Genomic DNA, 14,869 nt, shown 5'->3' on the forward strand with positions numbered 1-14,869 from the left:
CGTACTTCAACCCGAGTAAATCTATCATCCTCTCAGTCGATGTCAGCCAATTGGTAGTTGGCGCGGTTCTTATTCAAGTAGGCCGCCCTGTCGCTTTTTCTTCTTGGTCGCTCTCCAGCGCACAACAGCGCTATGCGCAAATTGAAAAAGAGACGCTCGCTATTGTGCACGGTTCCACAAAATTCCACGCTTACATTTACGGCCAGCCAGAAGTAATCGTTAAGACCGATCACCGCCCTTTGGTGCCGATATTCGAGAAGCAGTTGCTTCAATGTCCTTTTCGATTGCAACGCATCAGACTAGTCTTGCAGCGCTATCCTATCAATGCTATTTAAAAACCGGGCAAAGAACTACTTCTCGCAGATGCTTTGTCGCGGTTTGCCAGAAAATAATGCATGGCCGAAGAGACAGAGCGGTTTCAAGTAAATGTGCTAGATTTTGTTTCTGCTTCAAAGGATCGTCTCAGAGACCTCCTTGCAGCAACCGATGGCGATCCTGCTCTTCTCCAGCTACGTGGATATGCGGAGACAAGCTGGCCGGACGACAAGGGTGATGTCCCCGAAGTCGTCCGCCCATACTGGTCATACCGGCAGGCGATACACACCCAGGACGGCCTGTTATTTCGCAATAGTAAGGTAATCATACCACATTCGAAGAGAGCAGAAATTTTGTCTTCTTCACGCCCACATTCGGAAGCGGATAAAATGAAAGAGCGGGCGAGAAGTGTCATGTTTTGGACAGGCATGTGTGCAGAGATCGACCAGTACTCCACAGCTTGCAAAATCTGCCGAACGCATCAACCACGCATTGCGAAGATGCCAATTTTGAGCCACGAAGTACCTAGCTTACCATGGGAAGCAGTTAGGATGGACTTGTTCTTTTACGGTGGGTGGCAGTTTGCCATAATCGTTGACTTCTATTCATTTTTCTTTTAAATACGTGAATTCCAACGTGTGACAGCGGAACTGCTCAAATCATGGTGTGTGGAAAGTTTCGCTGTTCCCGGACTGCCCTTAACGCTGTGCACTGATAACGGCCCACCGTTCTACAGCGCAGAATTCAAAGCATTTCTAACCATGCTAGGCATTGCGCACGTCACCTCGAGCCCGTATCATCCGCGCTCTAACGGAATGGCTGAGAGGGCAGTCCGAGAGGCTAAGAAGTTACTGAAAAAGTGCTCGTGTAGGGTGCCAGACTTCCAAATAGCTTTATTTTAGTAGCGCAGTACCCTCAGAGATTCTGTGCCAAAGTCTCCTGTGCAGAGGCTAATGGGAAGGCAGACGAGAACTCTGCTCCTGGTGCCGGCAGAACACTTGGTTCCAGAGACGGTGCCCAGCATAGCCGTGCACAACAGACTCCAGGAAATTCGCCAGTGCCAGAGAATCTACTACAGCCGTAGCTCCAGACACCTGCCTCCCCTGTCGCAGGGACAGCAGATAACAACTACAACACGCTTCATCGGACCTGGGCACCTGCTGCCTTCCTGAGGCCAGCGGAGACACCGCGGTCCTGAAAACGGAAGACGCCGGGAGATCAGGAGGACCCGGGAACGTATACGCGACGTAATCTCTCGGCCAGACGATCATTAAGCGTCTGACCATTCAGGCATCGCACACGACCTCCCAGTTTGCGGATACTGATTAAATTAGATTAATTAATTAAATTTAGTTAATTACACGCGGACGTTGAATAAATTAGAACTTAGGCACGTAGGCATAATATCCTGAAGCAGTTAAACATACCAACACTGGCCCCCATGAAGTTTCAGAAAATAATTACCCAAAACTTCGCTTAAATGAAGAGCCTCTTGAAGTGGTACTCTTATTTTTCATCCCAGCTCGTAGAGGTCGGTGACCTTTAAGATGAAGTGGATGCTTATGTGTGCCCATGGTCTCTCGCGCAGGTGGCGTCGACGGACGTGCCGTCTGTCGTGGCCACCCAGGCGCTCACTAGTGTCACCTTCGGAGCGGCTGTGCTCTTGGCCCGTCAGCAGGTGCGCCAGAACAACTACCCCGTCGCACCCGGAGGGCCGCGGTTCACCCTGCTGGATGTTGCGCAAACGGTGAGTAGCAAGGAAGACAGCTGGCCAAAAATTAGAGATCCAAGATTCGATGTACACTGCAAATTTCAAGACTATTATTTGCATCATTTTATACTATTCGCTTTCTGTAATATAATTCCTTGCACCATTCTATCGTTGATTTGTTTACCCGTATGTATTTCTGTTATACAATGTTCACTAATGCTTTTTTCCTCGTTTATCCAGTATTGTATGTTTGTGTTCTCTTTATTGTGCACAGTGCCGTTTCTGTAGGGGGTACAGACCACGTCAAGCCGAATTCATTTGGCTTTTTCCGAAATCGTCCACGTTGCCAGGATGAATCCCTAACACGCCCTCTAGGACTTATTCTGCCAAGTCCGGCACCAGAGACTTTATTCCAGATTTCCGTGATTCCGCGGCATCGGGACGATGCCCTTTCCAAGAGGAAGGGCAATGTCACAGTGTTAGCCATTTACTGGCGCCGCCATGCGGTGGGACAGCACCCGCTGGTCTTCTTTGTCTTCCCCGCCTCGTGCGTTCGTTCGCTGAGTGTGTCTGCCTGGCTAGTCCTGGTGTGCCCTTCTGCCCTTTCTGCCGGCTTTCGGTGACAATATTCTTGAGGCTAACCCCGGTTTTAAGGCGATGTTTTGTCTCACACATCCGTGGTCAGTGTCGCTCCAGAAGCCGAGTGCATCGTCCAGGACCTCTGCCCTACGCCGCCCCCGCTGTTTGCAAAGGGTTCCGCGCTTCCCCGGTAGATGGCGCCAATGCTACGCACCGAGACAGGCTGCCTCAATGCCCTCACCTATGCACAACACATTTGCGACCTGAGCGAAAAGCATTCCATGTTTTAAACAGCAACATACCAACGGTTGGATCAGATTCCACGACCTTCGTATTTCGCACACGGCTCTCTATAAGCCCGGCTACGGCGCCGCCATCCAAGCTTCTAGTTTCCAAAGGACTCTCATCGTCCTCCGCTGTGGCCGATGGTGGCGCTGGTGAACACTAACGGTTAGGCTTCCCGGAACGCGAGCAGACTGAAGAGTAGAAAATTGGACAGCTGCACCCCTAGCTTACTTCGTAAAGCGCCGCAAGCAAAATGGGTGGGTCATGGGCTCGAATCCTGCCTGGTGCTTCTCGTTGTTTTTCTTGTAGTTTAAAATCAACCTTTCAAATAAAAATTTATCGCAGTATAAATTTCCCATTGATCAACACCATCAATTAAAATAACTTTCCTCCTATGCTCTCCTTGGATTAAATGAATGTTGACGTCCCTCAACTTTGTTTTAACGACCGCCTTATTTCCCTGCCCATGTTTATTCGGTAACATTTTGAGGACATCCTGTGCATCGGCGTACGCGTGTCACATGTCCTTCATACCGCGTAACCTGGGTGGGCACGACCGCACTTACCTTGATGAAGTATGCAATAACTAATTACTATGCAAAACCACTTTTTAAAACACTCAAACAAATAACTAATTCCTCGCTGTAATTAACGGAAGCTGGAACTTTTCATTACGTTGTAGTTTCTTTGCTTTTATGAGTGTTAGCCTTTTTCAAGCATCCATGTTAATCCCCTCATCTCCCTACCTTTGTCTGCTCAGTTCGGGGCCTTCATATACGGGCTAAGAACGTTCAAATACGCCATTGTTCTTGATACACTGAGACCGTGTCTAATCCACAACACCGGAAATAAAACTTGTTCTTTATATGCAATGCTTTACAAGCTGACTAGCTGGCTTCAACTAAATAATTAATAAAAGCGTAAATAAAAAGTCACGTCCTGCTTCTTCCACTTTGCTGGCACACGGCGGTACCATGAAAAGATCGAAAACTGATGCGAAGTTTCTTCTAACAGCACGATCCATATTGCATGAAACCGCCTACAAATGGCATGAGAACAGTTTACATAAGCCAATTGTCATCAAATAGACCGTCTTTTTTATTTTCAAGATTAACAGCATACGCTTTATTCTACTTGTTACTTGCCGAAACATTGTATTGGGCAGTATTTTTTAGCGAATACTGGTCTCGGAAAGCATGGCCAACAAGTTTTCAAACGTTTTCAGTAAACAGAACCTCTTTTACTGTTCTTAAAACGCATCATATGCGCTAAAACCTGCGCATGCGAGCATTTCGACGTCGATTTTTTTTCCAGGTCCTCGCGTTGTGCTCCGCAGTACTGGCTTTGCTCAAGGGGCTTTACGTGCTGGAAGGGAAATGGTCACTCGAGTTTTTAAACACTTCGACTCTGCGATTAGCTACGTCTGCTTTTGCTATGGCAGCAACTTTTGTGAGTATTTTTATTTTCTGAACCACTCCAAAATACTAAAGGCCACTTCTGTAAACTGCTTGATGCTCTTAGGCTGACATAGCATGTTTTACACTGATGTCTAAATTTTCATGTCACGCTTTAATTCTGTGGAGCTAATAGGCTTCAAAATGGGCTACGTAATTCGTTTTCATTCTGCAATGTACGCAGTGTACACAAACATCATCGTGATCAACCTTACTACACCCACTGCAGGATAGAGGACTGTCCCATATCTCTACAACTAAACCTGTCCTAGGCCAGCCGCGGCCACCCCACCTGCGCTATCTTAGTCTCAACCGCCCACCTTAATTTATGCAGCCCCCTGCTACGGTTGCCTTCATTTGGAATCCGGTTAATTACTCTTAGCAACCATCGGTTTCTAGCCTCAAAATCCCAAGAACATCTAGAGTTTTTCTTCTTTGCAAAAACTGCACTTCCCTCATGTCTTTTCTTTTTAATGCGAAACCATTAGATGGTTCGATTTCAAGGTCATGTCCGCAAAAAGTGTCCGCAAGAAACAGCACCATGTAACGTCACGAGCCAAACAGCCACTTGATGAAAGTGATGAGGTCGCATTAATAAATTATCGCAAAATACAATACCTAAGTATCGCTAATTAATGTGATGAAGATAACGCTAACAGTAATTTGCATAATTAGTGATGTCATCATCAATTTGGCGTAATAACATGTCACGTGACAACGATGTAATGTCACTTCATACTAGGTCACGTGACAACGGTGTAATGAAACATCATAACAGGTCTCCTGACAACGATGTATAAATGTGACATCACACCCAGTCGCGTGACAACGATGTAATGAGACGTCATACCAAATCCCAACCCCTTAATGCATGACGGTGTGGATCAAATCCAAACGATGGCATGACTGCCTGACCTGGTGCCAGCATTGCCGACTACGTTCGCACCAAAATTTTGAGCAACCGTTCGTCGTACAGCATTCCGAGGGGTTTTATAGCATTTATCTTTGCATGTAGCTTACATATTTTGGTCAAGTTGGAGGCTTGCTTGTGACAAGGATGCGGACCGATGATAAATGCATTTTGAGTTGCATCGTTTAAGGCACGCTTGACGTGTCCACCGAGATGTCGACATGTGAGAGCTACTGAGGTCTTTCCATCCCTCAAAATCCTTTCCTTTCCTCAAAACACACACTTTCGCAATCTTCCACGTAAGCAGACCTAAGAATATTTAAAAGTGTTCGTTTCTGAACACTGCACACATTGAAAAATAAAAAGGTGAAGTCGTGTGGCTGTAGATGTTCAAAGAAGCTAGACGAACTAGAACAATGCTCAAGCTTAATCGAAGTGCAGATGCTACCGTTAAGCCGGCTTTTAAAGCCGTTCGTCTGTGTGCGTTCTGCAGAATGTAGGCCCCTGAACAGGCACGGGGGAGTAGTTTCGCATCACAAAACATGTGTTCAGCAACCTTTATGCATCCTGATGCTTGTCGAGTACTTTGAGGTGCATGCGGGCGTGTTCTTCATGATGGTGATGAGCGTGATCTACGGGGATCAGAGGCTTGAGGCCGAAAGGTGGATGTTTCTCGGTTGTGCATGGAACATACAATGCACAAGAGTACGTTGAAGGTTTACCATAAAGCTTGGTAGACAAACTGAAATTTATTGAATCTGTGTAATCAACCTTTATTTTCTATACATATTATCGCGATAGCATTAAGAGCCCCGTTGTCCAGAAAATCCCATGTCGACGTTGTGAGCAAAAAATCCCGAGCATGACTCTTGCAGATGGGCCACCTAGGTCACTTGGCATTGTGCCGTCATGACAAGCTGCCTACCCGATAATTAGCTAACTGTCCACTCTGACAGGTGCCAGTGACAGGCATAGCAGTTATATCTATCACCCAGGAAGAGCAAGTTGTGCCGCACAACGCCCACCGCTGGGAGCACCTGCCATCGCAGAGCATTGACGCATCGCTTAACCACTGCACCACTGCGCCAGGAGGTGCAGGAGGACACCAAGGGATCTATAAATGTAGAGAATTACCGTGTGCACACATGGGAATTAATTACGTAATCCTGTCATACCGTTGAAGCGGAGCTTAAGTATCTCCTGCCATTTTTTCTCGTTTATTTGTTGTGCTATAGAGGTTTTGGAAATATTTCTATTCGTGCTCTTTCAGTGCTCTTCGTCCGCATGTTCTCATTTTAAAGGATTTACATACGTTAACAAATAATCACAATTTCTCTCTACATTTCTACCAGTTTCTCAGTCACTTCTGCATGACACTGTGCTCGCTGCCTTTTCAAATATAGTCATTTCGTTTACCTGAAATATTAACACCTTCTTCCGTTTCGCAATCTTCCATCAGTAAAAACTAAATATATAGAATCAAGCCGCACAAAGTTTAAGTGCAATATTCAGCAGAAAAGCGAGAAAAAAACTCCGCGATTGTTTCAGCGACATATTCCCGCTGTTCCGCTGGTACGCGTAATGGACAAGATTCCAGACGGAAATATTGAGACATGCGTCTGATATTGTTTTAAATTGGAATTAAAATATAGATACGGGCGTTTTTCACAGGCAGTTTTGTCGCGTAATACTTTTTGTGCTAGGTTTCCTATGGTGACGTGATAGGAAGACGCCTGAGGACAAAAAAGTCGTTGCAAGAATTGTTGACAGACAAGGGCTCCATCTCTGAAAAATACTGTTATACTCCTCGTAACTTTTAGTTTTGTGCACAGGAGTATCGTGACGAATTTCACGAATTCAGACCGTTCACTCTTGGGCCGAGTTAGTAGACCATTTGTGGCATGGGTACATTCCCCATGCAGACGACCCGCAGATTCATTTGAGGACACAAGTCTACTTTAACCACTGCAGAGCTTGCGGGACTTCGGGAAGCAATTCGCTACATCTGCGGAGAACCACCTCAGGAGTGGTGCATTTTCACTGACTAAATCTGCGCTACAAATTTTTGGTTGCTTCCTACGCCACACCGCATACCAAGCTTTCGCTCTTGATATCATTAGTCTCCTGTCATTTGCTTAGGAAAAAGGCCACCGTATAGTGTTTCAGTGGATCCTTGGACACTGCGGACTCGATAGAAATGAGACCGCCGACGCTGAAGCAAGGAGCGCCTTCAGCAGTGGCCTGCGTAAAGCTGTGCCGTTCTCTAGACCGGTTACTTTGTCTCCTTTCGGGATCAATGAGGAGTGCGACGGCTAGGTACTGGGTCCTGCCAGACACTCAACACATACGCCTTAAACGGCGAGATCAGGCGATGACCTTTTCTGTTCCTCACGGAATACCGCGCCCTATTGCAAGCGTAACCCATAGATTACGTTTAAACGTCGCCTTCATGTGGAAATACTTGCACTTAATAGGACAACCGGACTCCCCGGACTGTACCACACGTAGCGTGCAAGAGACTATAGAACATGTTTTAGTGGTGTGACCAGCCTATACACGTGAAAGACTCATGCTTTCATCTGTTTTCAAGTCTATGGACACATGGCCCCTCTCGGAGGATTTGATCCTCGGTGCTTGACAAGATAGTTTGAAGACTGTACAGGCAACGCAAGCGCTCTCACGCTTTTTAAGCGACACGGACATTGCCTTGCGTTTGTGACGTGAGAAAGTCTAACTTTTTCTTTCTTTTTATTTTATTTCTTTATTTATTTTTTCATCTGCCTCCTCCTATCATCATCAGCCCTCATCATGACCCTCCCTTTTCTCCTCTTTCCTGCAGAGTAGCTGGCCAGATATTTTTCAGGCCAACCTCTCTGCCATTCAAGTCAAGAAACCCTCTCTCTCTTTAACTTGAAACATATTGCCCTCGTTACCCTATAGCTGTGTCGCCTGCCGAACAAATATTCCCATACTCAGTCCGTCTGCCATGTTATGTAATTTGCTTATGCAATCATTTTCCTCCTCACACGGTATTTCATTCGTTTTCGTTCCAATACTACGATTAGGAATTATAGAAGGAAAACTTGCTGGGGCACCTCAGCTTGGCCTTATGGGTATGACGCGATTGTGTTATTGGGCCCCCTGTAGCAGCCTGGGGAGCATTTTGCCTATCCCTTCGCAGGCACGGGTATTCTCCACTTTACATTAATAGAGCGCTAGGAGTCCTCATACCAGTACCGGTGCAGTGGTGCTGTAGTACTCAACTGCCTCGCCAGGTGGCTGTTTCAAGCATGGCCACCGGTGAGGCTTGTGAGACTTATGTTGCTGTTCCAAAGTGATGCCTCACAACCAATCATTAATTTAACCGCCACCCACCTCGGTTGCACACTACACCGTGGCATATTTCGCTCACAATACCGATGACACCGCAGTTTCTACAGAACGTGAGCTTTAACCTTATCGCGTTAACATCCGTTCGACAGCGGTTTATATTAGTGTGCGTGGACATTTCAGCCCACTCGGCGGCTATTTAAGGAAATGTCAGCACACACTCACTTTTCACGAGAGAAGCAGCAGATATGAAGCCATACGCTATTTTTAGTTATTGGTGATCACTTTTTACAAATACGAAGGGTATCACCTCTTATAAAGTGCGCGTAATTCCAACTACTCAGCAATAATTCTTCATCTCAAGAGTAAAATGGCTGCGGCAATTAGTTGTTGGGCTCAGACTTGGACCATGAGCTTGATTGCCCTAAAATGCAAAGTGATGATTGTAACCAAACAGAAAAACCTGTTTATTTCTACACCTGAAATCAATAATAGTGACATTGGGCTGGATTACAAGATGAAATGCGGGGATTTAATAATCGACTACAGCTTATCAAGAGCACTGATGCTGAATATGTCGTTTCAGCGTCTTTAGGAAAGCTATGGTAACTGAAACACTGGTTCAAGCAATACAAGGAAGCGTGCCTCCTACACGACGTTCGTTCGCCATCACTCGTGTATGCTGATGCTGTGTTCAATCTCTACGCAATAACCGACACAAATGACACTGAAGGTGCGCAATAATAACGTTTTAAATTTTTATAGCCGTTTCTGGGACAGGCAAAAGGCTAAATGCCGGAGGATGGCTCCTGCAGATTCCAAAAATACATACTTACACAGTGTGATAGTGCGTCTCTGGAAGGCCGTTATCTCCTGCGGCATCTTCCCTTTGTGGTACACCCGGGCCACTTGAGCAAGAGACCGTACGGCGCCAGCTTCGTCCGGTGTCGGGGGCCAAGGCTCATAAGGGGTTCCAAAGCCGACTGCCCGGCCGTCAGCTTTATTCGCACGCCGAAAAGCATTCAGCTGGTCACGCACACCCCGCAAGAGTGGCAGGGGCGCCGGCAGCAGAGGAAAAGACCGAAGCCGGTGGAAGGTCCGGGAAAGATGGGGAATGCAGCATGCGGCGGTGCTGAGAGTGGCGAGAGAGACGCTCCAACCTAAAAAGAGGGATCGTCCGAATGGACGGGAAAACTAGAAAAGCGAGGCAGTAGAGAGAGACGTGGAAGGCCCGAGACGACACCGCTGGCGAGTCGGTCTTCCGGTGCCCCAAGCTCCCAAGCCATCGGGGAGGAGCCGAGCCTGAGCGAACGAACATGGTCTACTCCGCAGCCCCTCCTGACGAAGACGCCGGCGCCAACGCAGCGCCATGTGCGTTTGGGCACCCCAGCCTCTGCATCATGTACTCGTTAACATGTAATTATTGAGTATATCCCACTGAGTCTCACGGTTTCGCTTTGCCTCTCCGTCCCGTGCGGATCCGCGCAGTATGTGGTGACGTCGCAACAGTTTGGCACAACAGTAGTTTAACATAGGTTTGCTTAACAGGCATACTCCCTACAGCAGACGCGCATCTGTCACCTGCCGCCGCGGTGGCATAGTGGTTAAGGCGCTCGGCTGCCGGCCCGAAAGACGCGGGTTCGATACCGGCCGCACCGGTCGAATTTCGATGAACGCGGAATTCTAGAGGCCCGTGTACTGTGCGATGTCAGTGCACGTTAAAGAACCCCAGGTGGTCGAAATTTCCAGAGCCCTTCACTACGGCGTCCCTCATAGCCTGAGTCGCTTTGGGACGTTAAACAAGCATAAACCAAACCAAACCAAGCATCTGTCAGCCTTCAATAAAGTACCCGGCTTTGCAACAATCAAGGCGTAAATTGATCAGCCACAACTCTGTTGAATATCTTTAAAAACCAAACAGGAATGACAGTAGAGGCGCGCATTTTAATACTATAAGGGCCGTCACGGTGGCTCATTGGCGCTCGGCTGCTCACCCAAAAGACGCGGGTTGGATCGCGGCATTGGTGGCAGCATTTCAATGGAGGCAAAGTGCTAGGGGCCCCTGTGCCGTGTGATGTCAGTGCACATTAAAGAACCCTAGGTGGTCCAAATTTCAGGAACCCTTCACTACGGCGTCCCTCATAACCTCAGTCGCTTTGCTACGTTATACCCCCCTATACCTAAGCTTTTAATACTATACGGGAACCAGGTTGGCAAAATAAAGCAGTTGTCATGCAGAGGACTACAACCTCAAGAAATATATCCGGCTTCACGTTCTTCCAAAAATTACTACCGACAGGAACGCCCTGCCCCATAAAATCATTATTAAGCTCTCGATTGAATCGTTCACTCCTGCATTGAAAGCTTATCTGTAACGAGGAGGCTATAAGCCTATTCTTGCGTCACTACTTGTTTATGTCAATCCTGCATCTGTTGCTTGTGCATGTATATTATTGCTCGTGATTTCACCGTTCACATTATCAATTTTTTAACTTCCTGGAAGTTACATGTGTGTGTCGGCTTATTTCTGTCTTTCAAGGCTGCCTGTCAGTGCATTTTTTCATTCAATCCTGCTGATTTCCCTCCCGACAATTTCAATTGTCGTATAACTGACGAATGCTCTTTTCTTCTAGAAAAAGAAAACAAATATGTATGCAATATTCATTGTGAGAAAAAATACCTGCTTATACAATTTTGCTTTCTTGCAGTAGCTGTCTCTAAATTAGAACATTTTAACGCTGAAATTGCCATCTAAAATTACACGGTTTGTCAAGTTCGTACCTCCCGCAGCATGTGTGAGGCAAAAGAGCATTCTCATATCATCAACGGACATCGCGAGAAATTTCTTATGGAAAATTTATTACTAAAGATGACACAATGACTTCTTCAACAAAAAAATTGTACCCGATCATCAATTGAATGCCGGATAGAAGAATATAGATGAGCGTAGCATAAAAAACATGTGCGGGGAAATGCTTATCTGCGTGAAATAACTCACAACTGTCCCGTTTATTTTCTCGCCACATGAGTTTAGTATGTCTGGTCAAAGGTTTCGTGAAAATGCATAGCCGGGAAGTTACGCTCCTTCCGGCCCCTTCAGTGCCAGTACACATGGGGATGGTCTGTAATGGGTCAGGAGCATTTATTGTGGAAGAAAGCGTTAAAGCGACTTCCGCTACTCTTCTTGGATATGAGCACTGATAGTTTATCGGAATTGTGCAACTCAAATGAAGTCCCAGTTGTTAAGTAGTGTGCAGAAAAGGCAGTTTTACCTCGCGGCGCTCACTCATGTGTAATCGTTTTACTCCGACAGCAGAAGGCACTCTCATTTCGCAAAGTCCTAGCGTTGTTGGCGCCCTTGTGAAGCCTGTGATAAAGTGAATAGGATGAAAGTTGAGCGACCAATGCACTGGGAAAGAAGGAAAAGGAGGCTAGCGAAGGAAAAAGAGGCTAGCGGCGACCTTCGGTTTCACGAAGGTCGCCGCTGGCTCATAGTCGGCTACGTCACACAACCGTAATAGCGCGGCTGGTGTATAGCGCAGATCCCGCCCCCTTAATCTCAATGATCGCGTGTAAATTTATTTTTCATTTCGTCTACTAAAGGATACGCGAAGAGGCCGAGCACAGAAGCGACCATGCAAAGCGCAGAATGCGTGAAAACAGGCAAAAGAAACACCTCGTCGCTGCAGTATGCGGATGAGACTACACATAAGATATTGTCATCGCAAAAAATGCTCATTTCTGGGACCAGACCCGTCAGACGGCGTAGCGCTACTTCAGGCTCCGCTGCACTCACGAACAATAACGAAGCCGTATCAATGTGCAAAAATGCTAAGTTCTCCCGCTTTCAAAATTTCTAGAGCATTATTCTTTCTATGAAATTTTGAGGTTTCATTCGAAGGTGAAGGAGAAGAAACTAATTGCTAGGGATGAAAAGTTTTGTTTTCACACCTCTGCCGAATTATTAACTGGCCATCTAACTGACTACATTGGTACATGCTATAGGCGTACAGGTAAAAAACAAATTACGTCGAATTGTTCATAACCTCTTGCGCTGATGTAGCGTGGTCTCAATCGCCGTGAACAGGTCATTTTGCTGCTGGTGTTCGTCGGTCGGCTGCGCCGCTGTCTCCCGCCGTCAGGCCTGTGCTGCGCTCTATACGGATCTCTCACTATGGCTGCCCTTGTGGACATGGCACGCTTCTTAGAGAGAATCCAGAATGCGGAGGTAAGGAGGCATCTAGCGTACAAAGCACTCTGCGCCTGCATCGTCCATTTCATAACGCACTGGTTGCACTGACTTTCATCGCACATTTCATTTCACTTTATTTATTAGTGTACCAGCACTAAGGCTTCCAATTCCGAAATGCACCGATGGCTTAGTGTCTAAAGCCAGCTAGACCTGCGCAAAGAAAACGAATATGACCACGACTGCGCCGCGCCTGCGTTTCGAACCGGCGGCGGCGGGAAAATATCAGCTTCGCTGGCCACTGCGCGAGAGCACTACGCTGTCATTGCAACCAATCACCTTTCATGTTTAATGGCGGGAAATATATCAGCTTCGCTGGCCACTGCGCGAGAGCACTACGCTGTCACTGCAACCAATCACCTTTCATGTTTAATGTCGGGAAATATATCAACTTCGCTGGTCACTGCGCGAGAGCACTACGCTTTCGATGCACCCAATCACCCTTCTCGTTTAATGGCGGGAAAATATGAGCTTCGCTGGCCACTGCGCGAGAGCACTACGCTATCGATGCAACCAATCACCCTTCTTGTTTAATGGCGGGAAAATATGAGCTTCGCTGGCCACGGCGCAAGAGCACTACGCTGTCACTGCAACCAATCGCCTTTCATGTTTAATGGCGGGAAATATATCAGCTTCGCTGGCCACTGCGCGAGAGCACTACGCTGTCACTGCAACTAATCAGCTTCCATGTTTAATGGCGGGAAATATATCAGCTTCGCTGGTCACTGCGCGAGAGCACTATGCTATCGATGCAACCAATCACCCTTCTTGTTTAATGGCGGGAAAATATGAGCTTCGCTGGCCACTGCGCGAGAGCACTACGCTGTCGCTGCAACCGATCACCCTTGTTTAATGGCGGGAAATATATCAGCTTCGCTGGCAACTACGCGAGATCACTACGCTCTCGCTGCAACCGATCACCCTTCTTGTTTAATGGCGACAAAATATCAGCTTCGCTGGCACTGTGCTAGAGCACTACGCTTTCGCTGCAACCGATCACCCTTCTTGTTTAATGGCGGCAAAATATCAGCTTTGCTGGCCACTGTGCTAGAGCACTGCGCTTTCGCTGCAACCGATCACCCTTCTTGTTTAATGGCGGCAAAATATCAGCTTCGCTGGCCACTGTGCTAGAGCACTACGCTTTCGCTGCAACCGATCACCCTTCTTGTTTAATGGCGGCAAAATATCAACTTTGCTGGCCACTGGGCTAGAGCACTACGCTTTCGCTGCAACCGATCACCCTCCTTGTTTAATGGCGGCAAAATATCAGCTTCGCTGGCCACTGTGCTAGAGCACTACGCTTTCGCTGCAACCGATCACCCTTCTTGTTTAATGGCGGCAAAATATCAGCTTCGCTGGCCACTGTGCTAGAGCACTACGCTTTCGCTGCAACCGATCACCCTTCTTGTTTAATGGCGGCCAAAATATCAGCTTCGCTGGCCACTGTGCTAGATTACTACGCTTTCGCTGCAACCGATCACCCTTCTTGTTTAATGGCGGCAAAATATCAGCTTCGCAAGCCACTGCGCGAGAGCACTACCCTGTCGCTGCAACCAATCACCTTTCATGTTTAATGGCGGGAAATATATCAACTTCGCTGGTCACTGCGCGAGAGCACTACGCTTTCGATGCAACCAATAACCCTTCTTGTTTAATGGCGGGAAAATATGAGCTTCGCTGGCCACTGCGCGAGAGCACTACGCTATCGATGCAACCAATCACCTTTCATGTTTAATGGCGGGAAATATATCAGCTTCGCTGGCCACTGCGCGAGAGCACTACGCTATCACTGCAACTAATCAGCTTCCATGTTTAATGGTGGGAAATATATCAGCTTCGCTGGTCACTGCGCGAGAGCACTACGCTATCGATGCAACCAATCACCCCTCTTGTTTAATGGCGACAAAATATCAGCTTCGCTGGCACTGTGCTAGAGCACTACGCTTTCGCTGCAACCGATCACCCTTCTTGTTTAATGGCGGCAACATATCAGCTTCGCTGGCCACTGTGCTAGAGCACTTCGCTTTCGCTGCAAC

At 47.3% G+C, this 14,869-nt stretch overlaps 1 protein-coding gene across 1 annotated transcript in view; it reads left to right on the forward strand.

The window, feature by feature from the left end:
* The window catches only part of LOC144108698 (multidrug resistance-associated protein 1-like), a 256,880-nt gene that overhangs the window by 23,791 nt on the left and 218,220 nt on the right, over nucleotides 1-14,869 (forward strand). Inside the window, exons 2-4 of the mRNA XM_077641869.1 lie at nucleotides 1,904-2,062; nucleotides 4,205-4,339; nucleotides 12,672-12,812. Coding sequence (XP_077497995.1) covers nucleotides 1,904-2,062; nucleotides 4,205-4,339; nucleotides 12,672-12,812 — 435 coding nt within the window. The remainder of the gene's footprint in view (nucleotides 1-1,903; nucleotides 2,063-4,204; nucleotides 4,340-12,671; nucleotides 12,813-14,869) is intronic.

This window comes from Amblyomma americanum, chromosome 10 (genome assembly GCF_052857255.1).
Source record: "Amblyomma americanum isolate KBUSLIRL-KWMA chromosome 10, ASM5285725v1, whole genome shotgun sequence".
Lineage (NCBI taxonomy): Eukaryota > Metazoa > Arthropoda > Arachnida > Ixodida > Ixodidae > Amblyomma > Amblyomma americanum.